General features: G+C 44.6%; 1 protein-coding gene across 3 annotated transcripts in view; it reads left to right on the forward strand.

Moving 5' to 3' along the window:
• Positions 1 to 1,119: 1,119 nt before the first annotated feature.
• Positions 1,120 to 27,986, forward strand: part of ETS1 (ETS proto-oncogene 1, transcription factor) — a 131,764-nt gene continuing 104,897 nt past the window's right edge. For 2 of the 3 annotated variants that reach the window (XM_078432947.1, XM_078432950.1), the window contains exons 1-2: positions 1,120 to 1,229; positions 14,660 to 14,745. In XM_078432947.1, the coding sequence (XP_078289073.1) occupies positions 14,677 to 14,745 (69 nt within the window). In that variant the 5' untranslated portion in view covers positions 1,120 to 1,229; positions 14,660 to 14,676. Of the gene's footprint in view, positions 1,241 to 14,659; positions 14,746 to 27,986 lie in introns of all 3 variants that reach the window. The other variant, XM_078432948.2, reaches the window with a different exon arrangement.

A 27,986-nucleotide genomic window follows, 5' to 3' on the forward strand; every position in this document is an offset into this window, starting at 1 on the left:
ACGATATTACGTGAATGTAATTCTTACCATGGTTTATTACGTGATATTACGTGAATGTAACATTCTTACTATGGTTCTGAATATGTAAATATAAGATGCTGTATATTTTCACCTATAACAAATGCATGATTTTCACATTGCTCACATTTTCTCTAAGTGAGAAATATATGAACATTTCTGTCCTTTAATTGCTGCACGAGAACTACAAATCAGGGCCACTAAAACTAATATATTTTTAATTTTTTTTTCAAGTTTATTTATTTATTTTGAGAGAGACAGAGCGAGAACACAAGTCGGGGAGGAACAGAGAGAGAGGGAGAGAGAGAGAGAGAATCCCAAGCAAGCTCTGTACTGTCAGTGCAGAGCCCAATGCGGGGCTCAAACTCACAAACAGGGAGATCAGGACCTGAGTCAAAATCAAGAGTCGGTGGCTTAACTGATGGAGCCACTCAGGTGCCCCAAAACCAATCTATTTTAGAAATCACCCAAGACCAGGCTTATATGAATAGGGTATTTTAACTTTACTTTTAAGAACTCCGTATGCTCTACTTGGTCAGCTGCCTTCCATATAATTATTTTCTTCTTCTTAGGAAATACCACATTTCACATCAGGTTAACAGAGATAAATAAAAAGCCAAAGCAGGTAACTGTTTGGTAGATATCCTACTTTCTGACTGTCCTTCCGGGCCTGATTCTACAGCAAGCCCGGCCTCTCCAGACCCCTTGCCTGGGTTAAATGGGGCTCCATTGAGAAAGTCAAGAAATGTGAATCCATGAATATTCACATATGCAGTAGAAAGTAAACCTAATGCATCCGCGGATGACCAGACAAGTTATCCCACTGAGCTAGCTGGCTCACCTCCCTCCCCAGTACTCTTCGTGGCTGAGTTATATTTAATTGAAGGATAATTTGAAGGATAGAAAATAAGGTGTGATCTGGTGTCGCTCCAGCCAGTAACAATATTTGCTCTTCCACCTAGACCGAAGAGCCTGTCCCAGCGGCTGCCTCCGCGGTGTCAGGGGCTAGCAGAACACAGCCTTTTTTCCAGCCTCCCCAGCCTTGACCACACCCCCCAATTTAAGGAGGCAGCTCTATTAGAAACATTATGGTCTTTGCATCCTCTATAGCCACCGAGCGGAGGATTCCTGCAGGTAGTTGGAAAGAGACCACAGACATTGAGGGAAGCTTACTCAGGACCTTTTCCTCACCCAGTCTCTCCGGCCAAGTAGTAAGTGAAGTGTGAATTTCTGCCTAAAACTTTGCTATTTTCCTTTTCCTTTTTTTTTTTTTTTTTGTTTGTTTCAGTCTGTGGAATTAAACAGTAAATTGATGGGGGACTTTCAGGATACAAGTGGGTTTTCTTTTCCTCTGTTCACATGTTTCTATAGTTTCCATTCATAATTTTTCAAAAATACTTCCTAACCTTCTTAAAATAGTCTGAAATCAGTTCGTTTCACTCTTTCCCCTGCTTTATAAAAGCAAAATCATACACGTTTTAGATACTTGCAGATTACTTGTCAGAAACTCTGAATTTTCTTTGCATATTGGAGCGGTTCCAAAGAAATAAAGCTGTAGTTAAACATAGAAATTCCTTTCCCCCCCCCTTTCACTCTTAGCAAGCCTGTTGCTTTACTTTTTTTTTTTTTTTTTTTTTTTTTTTTTTGCCTAGCAGCTTAATGAATTTCTGTGGAGAGGGAATTGCTACACGAATCTTTCAAGCCAAACTAGCCAGGTTTTTGTTTGTTTGTTTGTTTGTTTGTTGTTTTTGTTTTTTAGTATTTTTCCCTGTTCTGTGACTCCATGTTCTTCCATATTCTACCTGTTTTGGGGGGCTGTGGCTGAGGCAGGGAGAGTCTCAAAGTCAGGGGGGGGGCATTTCTTTTCTCCACCGCAGAGCTGAATGTCAGGGGCACTGCTATGGGCTATGGCTGTGGTCGGGGGTGTGGATGGCCATTCCCCTCCATTTGGGGATTTTATCCTGCAATGCCACTTCGTGGCTTCGGCTGTTAAAACATCCCTGTTACCCCTTTTAAAGTCACATTTTACGTGAATGAACTGTTGAAAAGACTAGGCATTCGCTTGTAGGTTCTCCTCATTGCCTTTTGGGGAAGATTTTTTTTCTCACCATTTTTTCTCGGTCACTCCATACCATTGCCGTGCGACTGAGGAGACAGACCTATTTGCCACACAGCAGGAAATACAGATTCTAAAATGATAATTCTGGCAGTTCCATCTGATTTGTAACATGACTGGCATTTTGACTCTTTCATCAGTTGTGGTTCTGGATTGCATCGTCTCTTTTTTTTATCCTAAAAGAGGAAAACTTTTGCTCCTGCAGGTGAGGGCTATGCACGCGTGGAGGGTTGCTGCGTGGCCGCTGTTGCTGTTGAGATTCTTACTTACCTGTTGTTCCTGAATGGAGGGAAGGGAGAGCTAATGAGTTAATGTCTGCAAAGTGCTTTGAAGATGAAAAGCCCTTTTCATGTGTTCAGCATTGTAGTTATTAATATTAATATTTGAAGAAGCATGCTGCTTCTAATTGTAAATCAACAACTTCCATACTTGCCAACTCAGTAGTGAGAAAACAAACAGCCGAGGCAGCCACGCAGCCTCTTCCGTCCTGGTTCCGCTGCTGAGGACTGAGGATGAGGGAAGCAGAGGGTCTGATGAAAGTCTGATTACAGAGAGGGTATCTCTGCCTTTCAGGCTTCTGGCACCAAGGTGCTAGTTGGTAGAGGTGCTAGAAGGTCCAAGAGTAGAGCCTGGAAGAAGGCGGGTAAAAGGTGTAATCCTTCAACATCTGGCGATCTGTGACCTTGGCGCACTGGGTGAGAGCATGGACACAGGCCAGTTGCCTGCCTCAGATTATAATGAAGTTCAAAGGCTGAGTAGGCTCATAACTGGAACCAGCGCTGGATTTGGAGTCAAGAAAGCGGATATGCATTTGGGTCCTAGTAGAGATGGGCTTGGTACCTGGGAACAAGGTATTTAACCTGACTGTGCCTTGTTTTCTTCATCCCTAAAATGTGAATAATGATTTGTGCCCCACCTACTCCACAAAGATGGGCGACTAGAAGTGAACAGCAGTCTAACAAATTGGGTGTGTGGGTGCAGGTCCCTAGGGGAGGGTGGGGTGGGAGACTGACAAATACATGTTAGGGACACAAATAATTGGCACTGACAGTCCTCTCTTTGATTACACACGGAGCCTCAAGGTAGAACCGAATTTCTCCCCGACAATTCGAATTTGGCCGTCCTTCCTGATTTTATTTATTGAGGAAGGGATCTGCTTTCCACAGCAACTCTCCTTTTCTGATTACCCATTTAAAATTCCCATCTAAGCATCAAGTGGCAGAAGGAAGGGTTACACCCCAGAAGCTGGTATATCGGTCCCCCTTCCCCCCTTCTCCCATTTCTTCCTTTCGATATGGAAATGTAAAAGTATTTAGTATTAGAGCAAACTAAATGTGCTATGCAGCAATTTAGTGGCCCATGAGGCAAGCTGGGTGAGTTTTCAATCCTGGGGAAACTTAGGAAAATAACTTGTTTTATGCCTTTCATCTCCTTTGTCCCTGCTCTACCGAAAATGTAGCTTTAGGGAACTCAACTATTTATTTATTTATTTATTTATTAAATTTTCTTTCTTTATTTTGAGAGAGAGAAGAGAGAGCATAAGTGGGGGAGGGGCAGAGAGAGAAGGGGAGAGAGAGAGAGAGAGAGAGAGAGAGAGAGGGAGAGAGAGGGAGAGAGAGAGAGAGAGAGAGAGAGAGAGAGGGAGAGAGAGAGAGAGAGAGAGAGAGAGAGAGAGAGAATCCCAAGCAGGCTCCATGCTGTCAGCACAGAGCCTGATTTGGGGCTCAAACTCAGGACCGGTGAGATCGTGATCTGAGGCGAAACCCAAGAGTCAGCCGCTTAACTGGCTGAACCACCCAGGCGCCCCAGGGAAGTCAACTTTTTCATCTTGGTGATACTCTGGGTATCATACCTGGTTTCCTCCAATTCACCAGAGGAAGGATAATAATTCCTAATATTTATTGAGCACTTGGTATGCTCCAGGACCCTTGCTGAGTGCTTTGCACAGACCACTTCATTTAATCTACAGGGAAGTATTTGAGGTGGGCACTTTTGTTATTCCCATTTAACAGATGAAGGTACTGAGGCTTGGTAATATGACAAGTGTAGAAGAGGGACCTGATTAGAACCAAGGGGATGTGAGTCCAGACCTTGGGGCTGGCACTGTATCTCGCAGGAACCTTAGTAGCTCTGAGATACACGAGTTCGGGCTAGATTTTTCTGCTCAGACTGATGTTTTGGTTTTACATGGGAGAATTCTGTGGATTAGGCTTCTTTTCCAAAGGGGGATCTGCCGCTCAACTATTTGTTGTTAGAGAGTAATACTGACTCTGAAGGAAAGCTACAAGGTCCAGTTGATCAGATCAGCAAATCTCTCCTTCAGTCTCTCTCATGACAAATATTGATTGAATTTCTATGCTGTGTCCAGCCTTGTGTTGGGTGATGTGACAGATGCAGAAGGAACAATAATGGAAGTTTTGTTCATAAAGTCAACATAAGTTATTTCAGGAGACAAGATCTTACCTGAAAAGGGGTTGAAAGTAAAAGACAATATAAGTGTTAAGCGATGTGACCCAGTCTGAGTGTTTTCGGACTTCAGATGGCAAGAATTGGTGTCTAACACAGGGATAGAAAGACATTTCTTTTCTTTTCTTTTCTTTTATGTTTATATATTTTTGAGACAGAGAGAAACAGAGCATGAGCAGGGCAGGGGACAGAGAGAGAGGGAGACACAGAATCCGAAGCAGGCTCCAGGCTCTGAGCGGTCAGCACAGAGCCTGACGTGGGGCTCGAACTCAGGAGCCCTGAGCTAAAGTTGGATGCTTAACCGACTGAGCCACCCAGGCGCCCTGGGGAAAGACATTTCTGATCAATTTTGTTTCTCAAAGAAAAAGAATACATTTGATATTCTACCTGGTCAAGGGCTGCTGCTGTCTCAGGAACTCAGAAGAGAATGTTTAGGTAGTACTAACTAGAATGAAAACCAAGAAGCAACCTTTTAGTGAAAATGTCAAGAAAATATTCTCGAAGGGGGAAATAAAGTCTCTAAATTTCCAAGCCACCGGGAAAAGTCAAAAACCCCAGAATTTCAGCCTTTTTTGCATTTCGAATTTTTTTTAACTTTTCATTTCGAAATAATCTCAGATGCATCAGAATTGCAAAACACAGATCGAAGAGTTTCCGACAGATGTTAAGTCCTTGGAAATTGTGAAAAATATAACGCAAATGACGATGTAATCGTCTTTGTAGTGCCCCCAGCCGTCTTTAGTCCAGAGGGATTCCTGTCAATGGGGAGACCACAGTGATGCCCATTTCTTGACATTAGAGGATAACTCAAACCACAGCTTCTCAGGAAAGGCAAGAAGCCTTGTCATATGTGGCCATCATGTGACATGTGGCTTGAGAGGCACTGACAGTGCTGAGTTCCACGTTCCCCTGGCCAGGCTCTTATTGTAGCGAGGATAAAAATCAAACTTCTCATCAGCCTGCGCCACAGACGTCTTCTTGCCCATTCCTCGGTGGGCTCTGTCTCCTGAACACCTGCCTTGTTAGGATTACTCATGAATTTAACCAAGTTTGTCCAGACGCTGGCGTGCTACTCAAAGCGAGGTCTTCGGAGAGCTGCTGCTTGGGCATCAGGTGGGATCTCGTTAGAAATGCAGATGGTCAGGCTGTACCTCGGACCTGCTGACTGGGGCTTAGCATTGTAACGCAATTCCCAGGTGATTCCTATGCAAATCAGTTGGGGAAACGTGCTCCCCCCACCCCTGGCAAAAAAAAAAAAAAAAAAAAAAAAACGCCAAACACAACAAAATCGAAAACAACGAACAAACAAAAATTCTGGCAATATTCTCCGTAGAAGCTTACAACTTCCGTAGGTGTATATCTAGTTGCTAATGGGTTACTCCACCAAAGACCGACATTTATGTCAAAAAGATGTTGGTTTCGCTCAAGATGCGACAGTATTTCCCCATTTGTGCCCTGGAATCTTCCAATGAATTTGTTCCTCAGTGCCAGAAAGATGCTTACTTCTTGGTTTTATGCATAACAATGGTACAAACAGACTACCATTCAACAGCAATGGTGGCTCTTTGCTGCAGTGAAATTCTTAACTAATGCTTATGGAAGGGAATCTTTTGCTGATTATTTAAATGCAAGTCCCTTAGAAAAAGAGACAGGGATTTAGGCCATCTGGGTTCCACCTATGGTACCTGAATGAATAGCCACCTTGGGCAGTAAGAATAATAATGTATAAAAACCACTATGACTTAATTAGTGAATGCTTACTAATGCCAGTCACTGTGACAAGAGAGCAATACATAATAACCACTATTTGTTGACCGCTTTATCATGCGTAAAGCATTCTGCTGAGCACTTTTATTTTATAGAACCTTCCTCAATAATCCTGAAAAGGTTGGTATTATCATCTCCATTTTACAGTTGAGGAAACTAAGACTTTGTGAGATTAAGAGACTTGCCCATGGCCATTGGCTCAGTAAGGAGCTACAGGTTAACTCACCGTCTGCAACTCCCGAGCTCTTTATCACTGATAAACACGTCACCTCTCTGAAGTCAGTTTATTCCAATAAAAAATGGCAGATTCGGTGAATTTGTTTTCCAACTCCAAAACTGACTGAATTTGCAAAATCCCTCTTCGTGTAAGAATGGCAGCAAGCCGTTCAAGATTCTACTGAGAAATTGGAACCTTACAATTTGGGCAATAAAACAACCGAAACTCCACCATGAAAATCACAATCAGACATAGTCCAAGGAGCTGCTTGCTGGATTTGAGAGCTCTCAGGCAGCTGGTGTCCTTTAGTACAGTTGGAAAAGGACATTCTCAATATCCATCCTGTCCCCTTTTCATTGTTCTCTGAGTGTCTACCTCTGTGTGTGATGTCTCTCAGTTTTGTTGAGCACTTCTTAAGAGCCAGAACCGTATCTGAAGTCTAGATTTATATCCAACATGCTCCACGCGTGTAAGTTGACAAGTAATTTAAACTTCTAGGCTCTTTGAGGATTCCTTTGGCAGCATCCGTTGGGTTAGAGTTGACGTTTTAGTCTTTCGGGCCTTCTTCAGATTCATCTTGGCCAAGAATCTCATACGTATATCATGACCTCTGCTACATCTGTCATTGTGAAGCACAGAGTACTTCCTGTCTTTTCTCCAGCTTACTGTTTTGTGTTTCTAGTCTCTTAGTAAAAAAACCATTTTAATTTATCGACTCAGTGATCATTTGCTGAATTTCATGGCACATCCATGTAGCATTTGAAGAATAGCACTTGGAGACCAGGCTGTGAGCACTTTTACTGTAAACCAGTGTATTGAATGTTACCTTCAGCCTTCCAGGAAATGTTTCCACGCGAAGCCTGGTTGACTACCAAAAGGAGAGCATTAGGTTTTGCAAAGTTTCAGAGACAAGGATTGACATTGTGGTCATCAAATTCCTCTCATTTAGGAGCGGGTGGGTTTTAATGTATTCCCTTGATGTTTACAAGAAGGGACTCCATTCTGCCCACTGTTCATCATGCCATGCCAGCAGTTGACAGGGAGGGACTCGTGTCCACACAGAGGAAACATTAAATAGTCTACGAGGCACTCCTTATTTCCGAATTGCTATGGTGCAGCAGACCAAAGCAGTCTTTTACTCTCTCTCTTTTTCAGGACATATGAAGGAGTTAACTCGTTGAGGAAGGGCAAAACACTGTCCTCATGTGATAGTCCGATACCATGAGTAACAGCACATAAATCAGACCACTGCCTTTATGGGTCAGGGCTGGCTACTTAATGTTTATTTGTTTTTGAGACAGAGCGTGAGTGGGGAGGGGCAGAGAGCGAGGGAGGCACAGAATCGGGAACAGGCTCCGGGCTCTGAGCTGTCAGCACAGAGCCTGATGCGGGGTTCAAACCCATGAACCGTGAGATCATGACCTGAGCCGAAGTTGGATGCTTAACCGGCTGAGCCACCCAGGCGCCCCAGGGCTGGCTACCTAAAATAAGAAGGAATGTTTACTACTGGAATGTTGAGAAACCTAGTCAAGAAAACGAAGTTCTTATGGATTTAGGAACAAGGAGGAGAAACCGTCTCCAATCCTTCAAACTATTTTTTTTCCTCCTTATTGCAACCACAAAGTTTCCTTGGGAAACTATCTGAATATGCTTAGATTGACGTTCTTGCCAGAATTGAACTTGGTACCTTTTGTTACACTGCCAGATGAAAGGAGAGATCCACTAAAATGATTTGAAAAATGCCAATGAATTACTCATGAGAGTTGGAGAGAAAATGATACAGGAGAATAGATAAAAGTTGTCAATCTGGTGCATTCATTAGTTTAGGGGAAAATATGATCCTGCTCGTGGTTAACATTAAAGAAGTCTCAGCTTAGGGTTGCATATGGATGCATGTGACCACAAGTGATAACTCTTTTTTTTTTTTTTTTGCCCTAGATCTCTCTTCCACTCTTTTGGATATACTCAGGCCCTGAAACCTACTGTTGCACATTCTAATTCTATTTCATGGAAAGGTTCTTCCATTCAGTCAATAAATGTGTTGCATGTCTACTATGTGACATATAAAAAGATAGTCCTTACTCTTAACCAACTCAGGATTCAGGAACAGAAACAGATATGCATACAGGAAGTACTCTGAACCAAATACCAAATACCAAAGTAGGCAGGTTGTTATGGTGAGTCCTGTGGAGGAGGGTGGAGAATGCCCATCTAACTGCTTAGGAGGTTGGGGGAAAGCTTCCTGAAAGAAGTAATGCTCAGTCTGAGTCTTTAAAAACAGATTTTTCATGGCATTCCGAAAGAAGAAACTCAAACTCTATTCATTGGAGATTCATGGTGTTGCCTTGATAATATAGAGGACAATGTCTTTAGTTTGGCAAAGGTTCTGTCATTTTTCTTTGAATGCATAATCCTTTTAGAGGTCAAATTCTTTTTCTCCTGCATTCTAGACCAAAAGGGTGTTTTTTTTTTTAATACGAATTAATGAGAATCCTAAATTGTTGATATTAGGAGAAATCCTTATTGCAAATCTATGTAAATTTTGCATAGCAACTTATCCACATTATCCACATGTCACGGCTTTATTCCACAGTTGAATTGTCCACCTGTAATCTTTACATTGAGGATACACAGTAGCCATGACTCCTGACCCATGAAGGTAATAGGGAGACTAGGGGGTAATGTCAGATGGAAAACACAATGCCTTTGTCAGTGGCTGTAAAATTTTGGCTTCTCTGTTATGGAAGGCAGTTTGTACGCGTTCTTTGTCCCAACACTACCACTTATAGATATTTAATGAGAAGAGAAAACATTTTGGGAACTTTTATAATCACATGGAATTCGGGACAAATTAATTATACAGTAATAAGCGGCTCGTTAAGAAAAGAATAAGGCACCCATATAATAGAATACTTGACAACCATAATCTTTGGAATGTAGAGTTCTATTTCTTGACAAAGAAGAATATTCATAGCATTATGTCAGATGTCAGTGAAAGAAGCAGATAGCAAAATGGCATGCAGAGAATTATATCACGACGGTAAAATTATGATCATACGTATACGTTATACCTACATTTGTAAAGGCACGTTAAAAAAATACCCAGGGGAACATTGAATAGAGGGTTAGTATGATGACCTCTAGATGGTGGGATTTGGGATGATTTTGGCATTCATCTTCGACATTTCTGTATTTTAGTGTAATCTTTTTTTTTCAATAAGCACGTATCCCGTTGCCCAAAGCAATCATTTTCAAAAGAAAAAAATGTTTAAGTATAGTTTATTGGGTTAGTTCCCTTCAAGGCATAGTCTCTCCTTGAAAAGCACGTAACGCCAAAAGGAAAACACTAAGTGATGTCACAGTGCTCCACTAGAAACGCAGCCAAGCAGGGGCAGAGTTGATGTGAACTGGGTTCAGCCTTCACGCAGACCTGGTCTCTTTGGGATTTCCTACTGCTGTGGGCTGGCCTGGTGCACCCCTCTCACTCCCCAGCCTCTCTGTCCTCTAGGCATCACCCACACCCTGCCCCAAAGGGATATGGGTGAAAGGCAGTGTCAGCCTGCAGGGCTGGCCCTGTCACTGGGCTTGCGGAGGGTGGAAAGCTCCAGAAGCAGTCAGTAGCATGCTTTACGAAGAACAGAGCTCTCCCCAGAGTCCCGCAGAAAACTGTTCAAAATCCATTATCAGACTGAGATACACCCACATAAACCAAATGGCTATCCTTTTTTTTTTTTTTTTTTTTTTTTTTGTCCTCCGTAGAGACTGAGCATTTTTCTCTGGAAACTTCTGGGCTAGTGAGGAGAGAGAAGCCCAGGAGAAGGTGGCTGAAGACCCAGGGTCAGAGCTCAGCCTGACCAGTTTACAGGGTTGCCTGCGTCTTCCTCCTTATTTGTAAAACAGGGCTTAAGTCAGTTAAAGGGCTAGTACAAGCTTTCTAATCTGCGTGTCCGTCTCCTACCAGCAGTGGCACGGGGGCCAGGGGGACGTACTGAAGGGTGGACAAAATCTTTGCGCTTCTGTGAGAAGGTGATGTTAGCGGCCCACGCTTAGGGATGGGGTCACGCAACAAACCTGATGATTTCAAGCGGATCTTCATCCAGATCTGCAATCTATTCAGCTTCTCTGAGTTGAAAATCCAATGTACATCTGATCTGCTTTATAGTTTCGGCCTTGTGAGAGCAATTCATTCTTTCATTCGCCAATTCAACAATGACAACAACAAAAACGAATTCTCTGATGCCCCTTAGTCCGTCTTCGATTCTGGAGACACAAAGGTGAAAAAGCATAGTGCCTACCTTCAAACAGCTCCGAGTTTAGGGCGAGAGGCAAATGGAAACAGATGTTTATAAAACGGTGTGTTACGCCCAGTGATGGCGGGGAACACAGAGAAAGGGGGACACCCCTGGCTGCGGTGAAGGGTGGTGCAGGAAGGGTTCCTGGCAGCCAGAACTTCTTGAGATGAGCCTTAAAGCCAGAGGAGAAGCGGGTTGATAGCTGGGGAGCAGGAGGGCAGAAGGGCATTTCTATCAGATGTGATCATAGGAGAAACGGGGGGAAGTGAGAAGTGGCACCAGGAGCTTATGGGAACAGCAGAGATTCCATCTTGGGGGAGCAGAGGTACAGTGGTGTGTGGGGGCCATGAGGCCCGAGAGGTTGGGAGCGCCGCTCGTGGAAGCCAGGGCAGTGTCCTGAGGATAAAGCCACTTCAGACCCATTTATCCGCTGCTCTGAAGTAGCTGGTCCCCTTCAAGAAAAATGAACACAGGGGCGCCTGGGTGGCTCAGTTGGTCAAGTGTCCGATTTCGGCTCAGGTCATGATCTTGCGGTTGGTGAGTTCGAGCCCTGCATCGGGCTCTGTGCTGATAGCTCAGGGCCTGGAGCCTGCTTTGGATTCTGTGTATCCCTCTCGCTCCCTACCCCTCCCCCCCTCACACTCTGTCTCACTCTCTCTCAAAAATAAATAAACATCAAAAAAAGAAAGAAAGAAAAATGAACTCAGGTCTTCAAAAGTCTGTTCTCAACTGTTCACATTGTTTCTACATTCTGACAGGCCCATGGCTGCTTCTAGGCTGGGTAGTAAATCTTAAGTCACACAGTTGTTTTGTATTTAGGTAATAAACGTTTATAATGCCAAGACCAAAAAAAAAAAAAAAAAAGTTGGTCCAGCTGATGTTTAATGTTACGTGGGAGGGAATTCTCTTTGGCCAACAAGTCAAAAAAAAAAAAAAAAAAAGTATCACGCAGACACTCCTCTTTCTTTTTCTGAAAGGGTTTATGTCCTCAGCAGCTGTTCTGTGTCACAATCTACAAGTGGAAAAAGGGTGAGTTCTTTTTTTCTTTCTCCAAAAAATAATACAGCAGTAATCCATTTCTGTCCCGGAGTTATTTCCTGAGATGAGGGCCCTCGAGTGCCCTGGCAACTCCCTCTTTTCAGCTTCCTCCCTGGGTGAAGGGCTTTTCCCCAAGGGAAGTGTCATTCATATAACGTAGCTGCAGGAACACAATCCCGCACAGAATGCACCATATGTGGGGCTGTAGGTTTCCTCCCTCACGTCAATTGGAAAGAGAACACATATTTCCACTGAACCTTTCCCCAGGCTATGTTGCTGCGAGGGGTGTTGTCCGGCTGGCCTTCAGGACAAGGCTGCCACTTCCAAAAATCCTTTTTCTTACAAATAGGTAAAGAAAATGGGAATTCAGAAGAGTAAAGGTCTTTCTGCTGCTTGTGGGAGTATAGGGGTGACTCATAGGGCCGTGGGGTCACACATCACACTGTGCAATCTTCCACGATTTCCCACTCCCCACACCCAGAAGAACTGACTACTTTTCTTTTTCTTCCATATTGTTGGTAAACTACTCATCACATGATATTATAGCCATAGGTAAGTCTGTCTTCTCTACTGCCTGAAGATAGAGGCTGTCTTTCTCAGCTTTATTCTGAGTCGGAGAGAATGTGAGGTCCATGATGAGATCGGAGGTCTTTGTTTGCCCGTGGGTCCCAAATGCCCAGAAGAATGTCTATCTAGCACATAGCAGGCACATAGTAGCTATTTGCTGAATGAATAAACAAGTTCCTAGCAAAGGAAGTCTTCATTGTGCTTGTTGAATGAATGGTGGAGGTCCGTGATATCTCAGGGGATCCGCGAGACTTTTTTTTGGAGGACCCTGGAGGGCTGAATGGCTGGCACAAACGGTGACCCCATACCTAGACATTCCCCAAAGGTATAGGTTGCCCTGCAGGGCCGGAGGGATGGCCAGCTTTTCCCTAGGGAATCTGACCATGGTTAATCCATTCGAGGTATGACATACTCCATATTGTTAACTTGTAAATCTCATCTGGGAGTAGATCAAAAGTGGGGATGAATAGACTGATGACGTTTCATTGGGACCTTTGCACCTGATTTCAATGTTAAAAGTAAGGGATGTTTCAGTAGGAAGGGAACAATGAGCTCATTGAGATTATCTTCAGAACGTATGGTCAGGACCCGGCCATGTTGAGCTATGTTGTATGGACCTTATTTCATGGTCAGTGCCCAGCGCGCTCTGATACATAGCAGCTGCTCATTATTCTGAGGAATGAGCACTGAATAGGTGACCACTGATAACAGATATTAACAATGTCCTTGGACTAGCACACTTGGATCTTTTTCTGTTCTTCAATGTCACCACCGGGCGTTCTTCTGGGGGCCATCTTGCTGCAGTGGAGATCAACCCCCTAAAAACAAGGGAACAAAATTTTGATTAATGTAGCCTAACTACCTGTAGTTGTTTAATTTTTTTTAATTAATATTATCTCTCCTGAATATTTTTTTTTTTTTTTTGAGAAAATGCATCGTAAGAGAAGTAAAGTTTTAGTTAAAAGCAAATAAGCAAAGTCCTGGGGTAAGTTATGTCTTTAGAAGGTTTCTAGTTTACGAATCTCACCCATATGATATTAGTTGCTCTGTGATTTAGCCCTTCGTGGGTATAATTTTCTATTGCTGAGCCCATTTACCTATTATCATTTAAATACATTTCATATGAAGGAAGACCTGCTCACTGGCTGTCACCTGAATGAAGATGGTGAACCAACACCACAAACTGAACATAGGACAGGTAGTACTCTATTTTTCTTGAAATGTGCCAGTGGCTTTACATATTAGCAGGAGTAAAGGAAAAGACAAAGATGAACTGGAAAGCAGTGGAGTTGAAGCTAAAATGTCATTTGTTAAACAATGGGAATTTGGCCTTCAGATGATGTGCCTAGGAACTTCATCTTGTGTACATCATTCAAGAAAGACTTTTTTAAAGTATATAATGTTGAGTTTATGAAAGTGTGAACTAATGCACTCTAGAAAGCATTGAGATCAACAGAAATATTTGATACATAAATGATTTTCCTGATGACCGACAGCCAGCTGGAAAATCCCTTCAGCCAGAACATTCCTCAAGCGTTCTTGACATCCAGATTTTCAATGTAGATAACAGCTCTGGACAAGAATTATTTAAAAGCATTTCTCCTCCCCCCCCCCCCCCCCCCCGCCCCAGATGAATAATGTTCAATCCCTTTTTCAGGCCTTCTCTCTGTTTATCTGTGTCTTGAGGTCCTGGTTGATGTGTCTCATAGATAGGGCTTTTCCGTCCTTCTTCCCCTCAGACCTTTCTTTCTTTACTCCTTTATCAATTAATTCACACCACACCTGTGTGCTGAGCTCCTGCTATGTGGCAGACCTAGTTGGGGTGGAGGGAAGGTGATATATGGATGGGGCTGTTACCAAAAATGACACTAAGACCTGGTGCTTGCCCAGAAACCCTACAAGAGGGTCTTTTTGTAGATGCTGTGACTGCTTCTTGTCTACAGCTCACGGAAGCTATCCCTGCTGCCTTGTGGTCAAGAGGGGTCCCGGTCTGGGGCCTGCTCATTCTCTGTGTGCGAGGGGTCCATGTACTTTATCTTTCTGAATTTTAGTTTCCTTCTCTGTAGCATGAAGAGGTGAACTCTATGGTTCCTTGGGAGACATCCCATTGTAAGATTCGAACCCGCCGTGGTTCTAGCACACACGTTGGTGCTTCAGTGAAGACTTTCTCCCATGCAGGTGCTGAAAGCCTGAGGATGAGCTACTTTGTGGATTCCACAGCCAGTGGCCCTGCCCCTTATTCAGCAGTGCGTCCTGCGGTGGCGGTAAGTGGACCCCTCCCTGCTCTTCCTTTGCCCACCTGCCTCTCCTGTCTTCCCCTTCCTTCCTGCATCCTAACCCCTCCTGGACAGAGAAGCCGGGGACCCACCTCCAAAGTTGGAATCAGCCTTGAATCTTTTGGAGGAGCTAAAGTGTGAGATTATCTGTCTTTTTCTCAGCATATAAAATAAAAATCCAAGACTGGTGGACTTGCTTACAAAGGTTTTATTTTAAAAAATATGTTTGTGTTTCAGAGAATGTAACTCAACCATGATTAATGGTGAAAGCCAGGTGATTTTTCATTACTCAGTTCATTTGGTGAAGATTTTTCACATATCGATAGAGCTAAATAACCCAAGCCATCTAATCACAGAATTTAAAACTAGGGAATGTGATAGTAACTTTATAGGAAAATGTCATGTATCTCAGAATAAGAGAGGTAAAAGGAATTTAAAATAGGACCGGATAAAATTTCTTTCCCTTAGGGAAGAAGACCAACCCAAGCTATGTGGTCATCAGTAGAATGTTTAGATGAATTTCTTTTTTTTATTTAAAAAAATTTTTTAACGTTTATTTATTTTTGAGAGAAAGAGACAGAACATGAGGGGGAGAAGGACAGAGAGAGAAAGACACAGAATTGGAAGCAGGCTCCAGGCTCTGAGCTGTCAGCACAGAGTCCAATGTGGGGCTCGAACTCATGAAGTAAACCGTGAGATCATGACCTGAGCTGAAGTCGGACACTCAACCGACTGAGCCACCCAGGCACCCCTAGATGAATTTCTTATAAATGTATTGTGAGAGCAATCCCATAATGCTATCATTGATCCATCCCAATGTTCAATGAATCTTTAATATTAGCTGATGTATTATTAACTATTCCTTCCTAATTGTGTATGTTTTCATGCAAAGACAGCCAACAGAAATGTTGAACTCTTTTCACTTCCTCTGGAAATGGACAGATAAGTTTACTGTTAATTCTTTGCACTACATTTATAGGTCTAAAGAGACACCAATAGACCAGAGCTCTTTTCTGACTCCAGTCCTAGACTGTCCTGTGTGTGGTTCTGCAGAATTTTTAACACTGGTAACCTGAAGTTAACCATGGCCTCTCGTTGTAATTGTCTATTGAAAGATGTGATGTACTTGAAAATGATTCTCTGTGTCACTGAAAAAAATAAGTGCTCAAAAGCTGTTCTGTGTTCAAGGAGTGATTATCACATTTCTCTTTCCTGGCTATTCTGAAACACCTGTTTTGGTGTTTTGTTTTGTTTTCTGTTTTAAATGGCTTCAGTTTTCATAGAAACACCATTCACTTTTCTAAAAAATTAGAATCAGGAAAAAGTTTAGAGTATAATGACCACCGGAAATTTGTTTAGAAACACGCACTCACACAACAAGTCCAGACCAGTGGTCTCTCAGTTCTGCTTCGTAGGAGTTGCCAAGAGCCTTAACTTGCAGGTCACATAAGGGACTGGAAAAATCTCTGGGGGAGGGGTCCTCTTGTTTCTCACACAGAGGTTATCATCTGAGGTTGACACAAATTACACTAACTTATTCTTAAAGATGATATTGTAGAGATTTGTTAAAACAGATAAAGCATGCTGGGGTTGCAGGGCAAAATATATCATTGGCTTTGGAAGAAGAGATTTAAACACCAGCCTATGTTAACTCTCTTTAGCGGTCCTGTAACCAAACGAAACAAGCTGAATAACTTCTCTTAAAAAGCAGTGCCATGCAAATTTTGTATTTGTTTTATTATGTTTTTGACACCAAAATGCATTTTTATGTTAAGGATTCAAACTACAGGTATAAGAGTAAATTTTCCTTGACAGGGTATCTGGAAATTGTATGAAATTAGAAAACCAAAACCCAACTCTGGGTACATGTTTTCAACGAACAACCCCACCCCCAACTGCATACACTGGCTAGTTTTAATGCATTTTAAGTGGTTTCCACTGGTTTCAAAACAAAGAACGCATTTACCCCCAGCCCCAACAGCCATATCTGAAAAGCATTATCAGCGTGTGGGATCCTTTTCGCTGTGAATTTCAGAATTGCTTGGGCAAAAGCAGAAGGTTGCATAAGAGAACTGCTAAGTTACTGCCCTAGCACTTTCACGCATAACTTCTCTCTGGGCCTTAGTTTCTCCATCACTGGGACTAGTTAGGCAACCTTTCAGAACCATCTAGCAAGCAGAGAAGTCCTGAAACTCCTTTGCGTATACTCTCCCTAATACAAACGAATGAATAAACAAACAAATAACATCGCTCAGTACAAACTCAGGTTCAATAAACCAGCTCCTAACAGATGACCCCCAACCTTAGCCTGCGTTATAAGAAACAGTTGAAGAATCTGTAAATTGCCTGCAGACTATAGCCTTGGGGCACTGGCATTAGCGACACTAACAGATCTCACACCCTCGATCCCAATCTTAAGATTTCGTGAAGGAGTGAGCACAGATTCATTAACTTTCCCAGACAAGAACGTCAAAGCCGCAGGCGCCCAGGTCTAGTCAGTTGGAGCCTATCTACAGGTCAACCAAAGGTACTTAATCCAATAATCCATATCCTCCTGCTTGGTGCCCTCGGCTCCAATTTGGTTTGGCTGGGCCACCAAGAAAAGAAACTCTGTCTCAGGTATGGGAAGCTGAGGGTGGAAGGAAAACTGTAGAGAAGTGAGTTTTTAATAGGGCTGCTTTAGCCGCCCCCCCCCCCCCCCCGCCCCGGGACTATTTGGTGATATTTTTATTTTTTAAATTTTTAAAAATGTTTTTATTTATTTTTGAGAGACAGAGAGACAGACAGAGCATGAGCTGGGAAGGGGTTAGACAGAGAGCAAGACACAGAATCCGAAGCAGGCTCCAGGCTCTGAGCTGTCAGCACAGAGCCCGACACGGGGGCTCGAACTCAAAACTTCGAGATTGTGACCTGAGCTGAAGTCAGACGCTTAACTGACTGAGCCACCCAGGTGCCCTGATTCGGTGATGTTTTTAACTGTCAGAACTTGGTGGGGGCATCCCCTGGCATTTAGGGCGTAGAGGACAGCGATGCAGCTAGCCAGCCCCACAATCCACAGTGCAGTCTCCCACGATCAAGAATTATTCAGCCCCAAATGTCAGTAGTGCTGAGGTTGAGAGGCCCTGCTTGCAGCCGCCCCAGGATCAAGTTTGAAGGGAGGATGGTGTTATGTGTACAGGTTGGTCTGAGCAGGTCTTTGCCACTTGTAAACGATTGCTCTAGAAAGGGAAATCTCAGAAAAGGAAAACAAGTGAGGATATATTCGTGTTATGAAGGCTTCTGCTTAACACGCTGTTTTAACTGTTCGATCTAGAGTCGGCTTCGATCTAAATCAGAATACGAATACTTTCCAGTCCCCGAAGCCTGCTAATTCTGATTCATTATTCATAAATGAGAGGTAGCATTAGCATTATTTGATCATGCCCTGTACCAGAAGAAGGCTTACAATAATCAGAGCAACAGTTAGAAACTTCATGTCACGGTCAGGGAATAATCATTTTAGGGGGAACTCACAATATCTGCCTCAGGGTCCCTTTGTCCAAACCAGGATACATGCTTTCCTCCTTGTAAGGTCAGTCCTTCAGGAGACCATGGTAACGAATGAGGTGATGTCATACCCGGGGATAGAGCGGCAGCGCTTTTGGGAGTTGTCTGGCCATTGTGTGGGAGGGGGTGACGTTTTTCAGGTACGAATATGGGTTGTGTGTCAGGGACCCTTTCATCCAAGGGGAGGAAGCGCTCCTTCCTGTTATGCTACCTCAGCAAGCCTATGGTGAGCCCTGGAAGTCCCCAGCAGTGCTGGTCCCTTTATCCTCTCCTGCGTCATCCTCTCAGGCCACCAGGGCTGCAGAGCTGGGGGAGGGCAGGAATGGGAGGGATGAGTCGCTCCTGGTTTTGACCAAACATGTCACAGTCTTTGGCCACCTTGAAATCGAGGAGGATGTGTGGAGGAGGTCCACGGGGATTAATGACCCCTGGGCCATGCAAACTTTAGGAAGCACCTTGAACTATTCAGAGGAAAGGAACAGTCCTGCCCACTCAGCTCCTGTCAGAGCTCAGGCCTTTGGGGATAGAGCAATCTGCTGGGGCGAGAGTGGCTTCCCGGAGGGCCAGATCCCCCAGGAAAACCCAGTACCCAAGAGGTTGGTCTAAGATGCCAGAATTTCCTAGGCTAAGGCTCTGGGTTTGGGGAACATCCCATGCAGCCCGAGGTGGGGTAATTGCATTAAAAACTTGGCATTCTTTTACTCTTTCTGGATCCAATGTTCTCTTACTAATATGGCAACTATATTTCCTGAGTGAAAAGAAGTGTTTCAGAAACTGCCCAGCAAAAGACTTTAGACTCGTGACTTTATTATTTTTTAATGTTTATTTATTTATTTTGAGGGAAAGAGTGCACCAGCAGGGGAGGGGCAAAGAGAGAGGATGCCAAGCAGGCTCCGCACTGTCAGCCTGGAGCCCAACTCAGGGCTCCACCTCATGAACCGTGAGATCATGACCTGACCCCAAATCAAGAGACAGACGCTCTGCCGACTGAGCCATCCAGGCGCCCCCGACTTGTGACTTTATGATATGAGTGGTATGAATGCAATCATACTTACTGGACACTTAGTTGCTATAACTGTGTAGAATAACATGGTATGAAGCCAGGGGTATGTCAGAGACAGGATCACTGAATGGACTGATGGACATATGCCAGAGTCCAGGTCGAATATCAGCTTTCTAAGGGACAGAGGAAGGCTGCCAGCCACTGGCTGGTTTTAGGCATTGGCCTCTGTCCTTCCTGGGCTTTTCCAGAGGAACTTTCGGCGCTGGCCAGCCTTCTTGAGTCTCCATGGCGATGCCTGCAAACGGGAGTGGCATGGCCATGGGGCTTAGCTAAGCACATTGCAAAGATGAGCTCCACACCGTGCCCTCGGACACAGCTGCCAGGCACAGAGACTTCTGAGGCTGAATCTTTGCCAATCACTTCGTGGCATGAGTGACTCCCTTTTGTACACGTTCTTTCTTCCTTTCATCATTGATTGATTGATGGATTTTTTTTTTTTTTTTTCACCACGTAACTCTATTTCTACCTTCTGACACTTGGTGAGGCAGAAGGGCGACCCCACTCCCCTTGTTCCCGCCTCTTTTACAGGAGCCTCAGACAGAGCCTTCAGTCCTGGGCCAGGCAGCTGTGGAATGCAGCCCAGCCAATTATAATGGAAAGCACTTCAAGGAGTCAGAGAGATCTGGGTTCAATTCTGGTCTGTTACTCCTTGGCCATGTGACCTTGGACAAGTTACTTAACCTCTCTGCGCTTCAGCGTCCTCTTCTCTTTAAAAGGCAGAGCATAACTTGCCATGTGAGGCCATCATGATCGTTACACGAGAAAATGCGTGTCCAGAGCCTCCCACAAAGATGACCTCAGCTAAGCCTCTCTCCCTTATGCCTTTCTCCGGACTTTTCGATTGTGTTGGATGGAAGCATGGAGGGAGGAGTGGAGATGATTCCACTTATTGTCCGTGCAAGGGTGTTGCCACAACAAGACGGGGCTTCTGGGGTAAAGATGGAGACACTCTTATTGAGTAAACTCCTTGCTTCATCACTCCCCTGCCCTAGAAACAGCTCCCTTGCCACCAGATCAAAGTTCTCTTGTAATGGCTGGTGGTTTACAACCCCATTGTGTAAACAGACCTGGTTCTCTTATCTTGAGTAATTGCAGTTTAATTGGGCCTCCTTGGGAAGCAATTCCCTTCTTAGCCAGGGCTGTTCACACACTCTTCACCTCCACCCTACAGGCTTCAGGATTCCAGCCTTTGAGTGGTCATCAGGGAGTCTGTGCTGTCCCTGCCCTTCTTGGGAAGGGCGCGCGCTTGTCACTGACTGTGGAGCCCAGCACCGACGCCCTTTCCTTCTCTCTGCAAATCCCGGAGGACAATGGATGAAGCATTTTGGGATTAGAGAAAACATGCGAAAGAAATTTGGAATATAAATGGATACTTAGGGCCGGTCAGAAAAATGGAAGGAAAGACCGATAATGTCTGTATTTTCCAGCATCTGAAAAAGCGGGGCTTTTCTAAGGTCCCGGGTTCAGTGGGTACAATCTTGAGGAGTTCAGAGCCAGGACACGGCCGAGAGGCCATCTCCCGATATCAGGAAATTAAGATCCTGAGAGATTAAAAGAGGTGCCTGAGTTTACAGAGCTGGCGAGAGACTGGCGTGTGACCTAGATCTCCCAACTCGGGGCTAAGGGGACATTCTTTACTGTGGAATTCATCTTAATCACTGTTTAGATGTGTGGTAGTGTAAAAGAACTTCTAATAGACTCTCATTCCTGCATCTCTATGCCTAATGAATGAGGAAGTGGGTCTTCCCCGAGTTAGGGAAAAAAAGAAAACAAACCCAAAACCCCAGCTTGTAGCGGACCACTGGGCACATTGGAATTACTGCCCCGTCTTTCGGCCAAGGCGAGAGTTTTCTATCCACCACCCAGCGTCTCCTAACGAGGCTCTGAGTCACCACACCTGCTCTCCCTGCACCGTGGGATGCCTGGGGCTGTCACCTCCGGAGCCACTGGGAGCCTGGGGCTGTCCCCTCTGGAGCCACTGGGAGTCTGCAGGCTTCACGTCGAGGGAGTAGAAGCCGACCAGTAACCCGTGTCTCCCCGCTGGTCTCTCGGCAGGAAAGCGTCCAGTCCAGGCGCTCGGACTAGTGGCAAGGTTCAGAGGCCCTGGACCCTCAGCTATGTGACTAACTGCTCGCTGTGGGTGGAGGGGGTGGTGGTCTCAGGCTGCCACGAGCAGGGCCGGTCACATCTCGGGGCAGCCTCAGCCACAGTCCCCGGAGGAGTTCTATGGGACTGTCTCACGTTTCTCCCTCAGAAACCTGCCGTGGGTCAGGCCTGCCCTTTCACCCAGCCCCAAGCCCAGCGCTCTTATTGTTTTAAAAAGAATTTCCTGGCCTTGAGTCTAAAATTAAACTGCCCTTTGAGAGTTTCCTATTTTGTCTGTTCCCGCCTCTCCTGTGGCGGCACCACCCTCCCCTCCCTCCTCCTCGAGAGTAGGCTGAGGAAAGCTAAATGGACACGAAGGAGTATTTCTGTCTGCGTCCTTCCCTCTGCCTCTCAAGGGAGCAGGACACATGTGCCCTCCTGAAGCAGGTCTGCCCCAGCGTCCTGAAGGCCAGACGCCGTCTGCCCAGAACACCCCCCTTGGCTTCTTGTGGAAAGAGCTTCTCCATGACCCGCTGGACAGTGAGTGAAAGAAGACACTGGCTTGTCTGGCATCTTCTGAGGCGGAGGCCCAGACCTGATTAAAAGCTGCAGGGTTCAGCAGCCCCCCTCCCCCCCTTTGGAAAGGCACCTGCACGCAGTGATGCAATGGGCTGAGAGGGTCTAAGCTGAGGATTCATCTCTTGGTCACACAGCCTTTCCTGAGTATCTACTGTGCCAGAGCCCCTAGAGCTATTCCGCAGGCAGGCACTTCCTCCGCCTCCCTGTTCTCTACTGAAAAATGGGGGACGTGGGGTCAAAGCAGTGTTTGAGCATGGCTTTAGGAAAGAATGAGGACAACACTATGAAGGCTTTTGGAAATTTAGGGGGGACGTCGTATGCCATGAATCCAAACTATGACTATAAGCAACGTTTGGCTCTACAGGCTTCTCTACTCATGGGGCCAGTTGGTCACAGGTCAGGAGAAAGGATGGGGACAGGGTGGCAGAAGGCAAGAGCAGAGTTGGAAAGGAGGCCGGAGGTCAGTGGGGCTAGCCTCCTTAGGAAACAAAAGCTAAAGAGGTTAAGTGACAGGCTGGAGGTTACACAGCTCCTCAGGAGCAGAGCGGGACTTGAATCCAGGCTTCCTGGTTCCCAGGCTTCAGTCTGCCTACTAGAGCGCATGAACATATGTGACACGCCTAGAAAAATACAGTTATCTCCGCAGAAGCAGACATCCAGGGCTCACTTAGCTTCGCTTCTGGGCGTAAAATGTCTTTTGTTGTTTTAATTTATTTTTGTAAACAGCAGCATCTAGAAATAGTTCTTGGGTCTCATATGCTCGTGGCCTCATACTAAGGCTAACGCCTAGGATTCAGAAGTCGATCCAAGAAAAGACAGGTTTGCTTCCACAGAGATCGTGTGCTGAGCCCACATACAGAAGAGAAAGGAGGGAATTAGTAGGCAAACACTAGGACATTCAAGGTTGCTTGGCTAACGACAGAAATGGACATGAAGAATGGATCACACATACTCTTCTTTTTTTTTTTTTTTTTAATGTTTATTATTTTTGAGAGAGACAGAGACCAAGCGGGGGGGGGGGGGGGGTGGTGGTCGCAGAGAGTCAGAGACACACAGAATCAGAAGCAGGCTCCAGGCTCTGAGCTGTCAGCACAGAGCCCGACGCCGGGCTCGAACTCACAGACCGTGAGATCATGACCTGAGCCGAAGTCGGCTGCCCAACCGACTGAGCCACCCAGGCGCCCCGCACATACCCTTCGAAACATGAGAACTCCATATGTTTGTGATTTCGTGTTGTAAAAGTATTCCCCTATTCCCTCTTTTCCAATTTTGGGGGGCAGGGAGAAGGCAGACAACAGGCAAAAGCTGTGAGGTCTGGCAGGGTTGGGTGGGGAAGGGCGAGGAGGCGGTTGTGAAGAAAAAGCAGCAGGGAGATGTGGGCGGGGGAAGACAGAGGCCTCAGACTCTGAAACTTTGAGAGGTGGAGCTAAGCAGAGGTCATAGAGTACATGAGACCTTGACCGGAGGGCTAATGGAGGTGGTCAGCTGCTGTGCTGGCCATCAGAGCTGGCTCACCACCGTCAAGAGTAGAGCAGGGAGAGCGTGTGTCCATCGTCCTGGTAGTTTCTGCGTTTCCTGGTTTTTGTTTTATCTGTTTGCAGTATCATAAAGGTGAAGCATGTAGGCTTGGCTATGTCCTCTGACAGCCCCCGAGAGGCCAGGGAGGAGTGCTGTTCCCCAGGCAGCTCGTCACCATGTGTGTGGTAGAGCAGGGCAAAATGTGTGCTTTCCCTGAGATGCCTGGGGGAGGGGCCCCAATCCTTCCAAGGCTGTGTGGCTGCCATCTTTCTCTCGGTGGCCACCAGCCAACCGCCCTTGGTCCTGAAGCTCTGCCCTTGGCTTCCACCACTCTGTACACTTTCTTGATTTTCTTCCTCTGTCTTCAACAGGCCCTTCTTTGCTGTTTTTTCCCCTTTCATGTCTCGCAAAACTATAGGCAATTTTACAGACCCATTTTTGATCTCTTTTCTGTTTTGTCTGAACAGCCATTTTTCTTGACTCTGTCCTCTCACTGGGCGTTCCACACCTCCAGAGCTAACTGTGCCTTTTCTTGTCCTCTCCTATCCTGCGTTCACCTTTGGGACCCCCCGCCCCACCAAGCTGTTCTGCCATCACTCCATCTAAACACAGCTAAGGGTGAAATTCTCTTCCTCTCTCCTTACTTATGTACTTAAACTCACCTTTTGCATTATTATATTATAAAAGCAAGCATTCTGAGCCTTATCTGGGATTTTCCCTTTTTCTTCATCTCCTATCAGAAAATCATGTTGATTCTCCCTTTGAAACATACTTACGTTTCTTGTTTCCTCTTCGCCTCTGCCCTCGTGACCCTGATCTAACTCTGCCCTTGTACCTGGACCCCTGCTCAGCACCAGAAATAGCGGGACACCAGTGATGCACTCAGGTGGGGGACAAAACGTAAGGGGTGCCCCAGTGCTCAGTCATCAAGCTAAATGAGATCCTAATGCAATATTTTCTTTTGTTTACAATTTTTTTTGAGGCTGATTTATTTTGAGAAACAGAGAGAGCGAGCGATGGAGGGGCAGAGAGAGAGGGAGAGAGAGAATCCCATGCAGGCTCTGCACTATCAGCACAGAGCCCGATGCGGGGCCCGAACTCACAAACAGTGAGATCATGGCCTGAGCAGAAACCGAGAGCCGGATGCTTAACCCACTGAACCCCCCACGTGCACCTTAATGCAATATTTTCAAAAATCAAAATTAATGCAAAAATTAGTATAAAAAATAAAAACTTTAAACAGAGTTAGGATTAGTAGTGCTGCTTTTTTTCTTTCGGCCTGAGTCTCCAGTAGGGTTCCGTGAGGTACTCTCGTGCCTGTGTCAGCTTCTTCACCTTCTCCTGCCCAACCCATCCTACCTGGCATAGTCAAATGAGTCTTCTAGAACATATTGATGCACATGTCACTACCTCTAATGCAACCTCCGAAGCCTGTCTCCGGGAGCCAGATTCCTGTCTGGTATTTATGGCCCTCAACAATGTGATCTTACCCTGTCCCACCAGCTTTACTTTTTACTAATTACCCTCCATGGCAAGCGTCCACGTTGTTCAAGAGCACACTCTTCCCACATGCTTATCACCACCGAACAACACGGTCTTTATCTCTCTAGATCACCTCTCTGAATCTTTCTTATTCTTCCTTAAACAGATTATATGTTCCTATTCACCTTAAGGTAGTGTGATCGTCTTTTTTTTTGCTCTCTAGGCCCTCCACCAAGTGTTCTAGGCTAAATCTTACTCAACCTTTCAGTTACCTTAATTTGCTTCCTCCAGGAAGTATTACCTGCTGCCACTCCCCTCCCCCTGCACATTGGTACTTAACCCTGTCATATCTCCTTGCTGTAATTTCCTGTTTACTTGTCTGTATGCTCATGAGGGTGAAGTTCATTTCTTGTTCATGCTGTGCTCTTAGCATCTAACATAAAACTTGGCATAGACCAGGTGCATGGTATAAATTTGCCCCATAAATGCATATTGTCATAATTTGTCAAGTACCTAGCCCAGGACAACAGTTCCCCTTCTTCAGAAATCTGTACAAGAGCCAGTAAGCTTCATGTTGGGCAGGTAGAAGCAAAGACAGTCTGAAACCAAATAGAACTGGGTGTGAATTCTATATTTATTATTTTATTAGCTGTGCGGCCTTTGGACATTTACTTATTCTCTAAATGCCTCAGTTTGTTCTTCTGTAAAATGGGGATACAAATACTCATCTTGCGTGATTGTGGTAAGGATTCGACGTGACCATTTCTGCACTATGTTTAGCACACCAACTGGCATAGGGCAGGTGTGTGATGTGCGTTAGTTCCTTTCGATAATTGCCTGTGGGATGAATAAGCAAGGACCCGTCAGATGGTTTTCTTCAAACTGTGACAGGGGCTGCAAATGGCGCTTGCGTCTCATGAGTTCAACCTCCAGTTGCAGCCAGGAAAGGAAGGTGTCAGCGAAGAGACTCAAACTCATTTTGGGTGGCGCTTTTTTAAGGCGATGAGGTGGGGGCTGGGCAGCCCAGATTTCTGACCTGTTAATAACCTGCTTCTTTCTCCTCAACTAAGACAGTTTCATAATGAATTGGAACTAGCTATGTGGTTCTTTTGAGTAAAAACGTCATTTTCATACTCTGTGAAATAGGTATGAAGTCAGTTTGTGAAATGTCTAATAAACAAGCAGGTGTCTAGATAACGAGAATCATGGTGCTTCCAGGAGCATCTGTTAGTAAAGATGTTTGTGGTTCACGGTAGGCTTGTTGCGTTATGTCCTCCTAATTCTTAAAAATAGGGTCCTCTGGTTCCACTGAGGGCAGCTCAAGAGGAAATAACGTCTTAAAAATAGATTTCCATTTATAAAATAATGGATGAACTATCCCTGACAACAAAGAGCCTGGTTTCGGGCAGGAGGGATTCCTAAAAAACAAGAAACAAAAAACAAAAGCCAACCGCATAAGTTCATGGTTGTTAATCAGAGGCTGGGAGTTGACTCACCACACCGCTACATTGTTGTCATTGCCCGGGTCTGGAACCTCATTGCTTTATCCCTAACCCACTAAGTACTCCTTCTGCCTTCCATCTCTCTCCTGCACTTTGCATCTAGATCATTTTCCTTCAGCACTTCTTGGCACTGTATATCTTGCCATCAGTGGCCTTTCCTTAGCAGAGAAAGTCTAAACTTTTAAACCTGAAAAATGTGTCTCTATCCTATTTGCTATCGCATCAAAAAGAATAAAATATTTAGGAATAGATTTAACCAAGGAGGTGAAACACCTGTACTCTGAAAACTGTAAGGCATTGATGGAAGACTTTGAAGATGACAAAAACAAATGAAAAGACACACAATGCTCATGGATTGGAAGAATTAATATTGTTAAAATGTCCATATTACCCAAAGCAATCTAGAGATTCAATGTAATCCCTATAAAAATACCAATAGCATTTTTCATATAACTATAACAAATTCTCCTAAAATTTGTGTGAAACAACAAAAGACCTTGAATAGGCAAAGCAATACTGAGAAAGAACAAAGCTGGAGGTATCATAATCCCAGATTTCGAGATACACTACAAAACTGTAGTAACCAAAACCATATGGTACTGGCACAGTACTGAAAAATAGACATATAGATGAATGGAAGGAGGTAGAGAAACCAGAAATAAACCCACACTTACATGGTCGATTAATCTACAACAAAAGAGGAAAAAATATCCAATGGGGGAAAGAGAGTCTCTTCCACAAATGGTGCTGGGAAAACTGGACAGTGACATGCAAAACAATGAAACTGGACGTTCTTACATCACACACAAAAATAAACTCAAAATGTATTAAAAACCCAAATGTGAGACACAAAACCATTAAATTCCTAGAAGAAAACATAAGCAATAATTTCTTTGACATAGCCTTTAGCAACATTTTCTAGATGTGTTTCCTCAGGCAAGGGAAACAAAAGCAATGATAAATTTTGGGGTCTACACTAAAATGAAAAGCTTTTGCACAGTGAAGGAAACCATCAACAAAACAAAAAGACAACCCATCCAACGGGAAAAGATATTTGCAAATGGTACATCCGATAAGGGCTTAATATCCTAAATAATAAAGAACTTATACAACTCAACACCAAAAAAACAAAGTGCAAATAATCCAGATTCTTCTGGGAAGAAGACATGAACAGACACTTGTTTAGAGAAGACATACAAATGGCCAACAGACTCATAAAAGGATGCTCAATATCACTAATCTTCAGGGAAATGCAAATCAAAACCACGATGAGATATCACCTCACACCTAAAACACAAGCGACCACAAGCATGGGCAGGGATGTGGAGAAAAAGGAATTCTCATGCACTTTGGCAGGAATGCAAACTGTGTTACATAATCACTGGGTAAGACGGTATGGAGTTTCGTCCAAAAAAATTAAAAATAGAATTACCATACGATTCAATGATTCTGCT

Source organism: Panthera onca, chromosome D1, assembly GCF_046562875.1.
Source record: "Panthera onca isolate mPanOnc1 chromosome D1, mPanOnc1 haplotype 2, whole genome shotgun sequence".
Classification (NCBI taxonomy): domain Eukaryota; kingdom Metazoa; phylum Chordata; class Mammalia; order Carnivora; family Felidae; genus Panthera; species Panthera onca.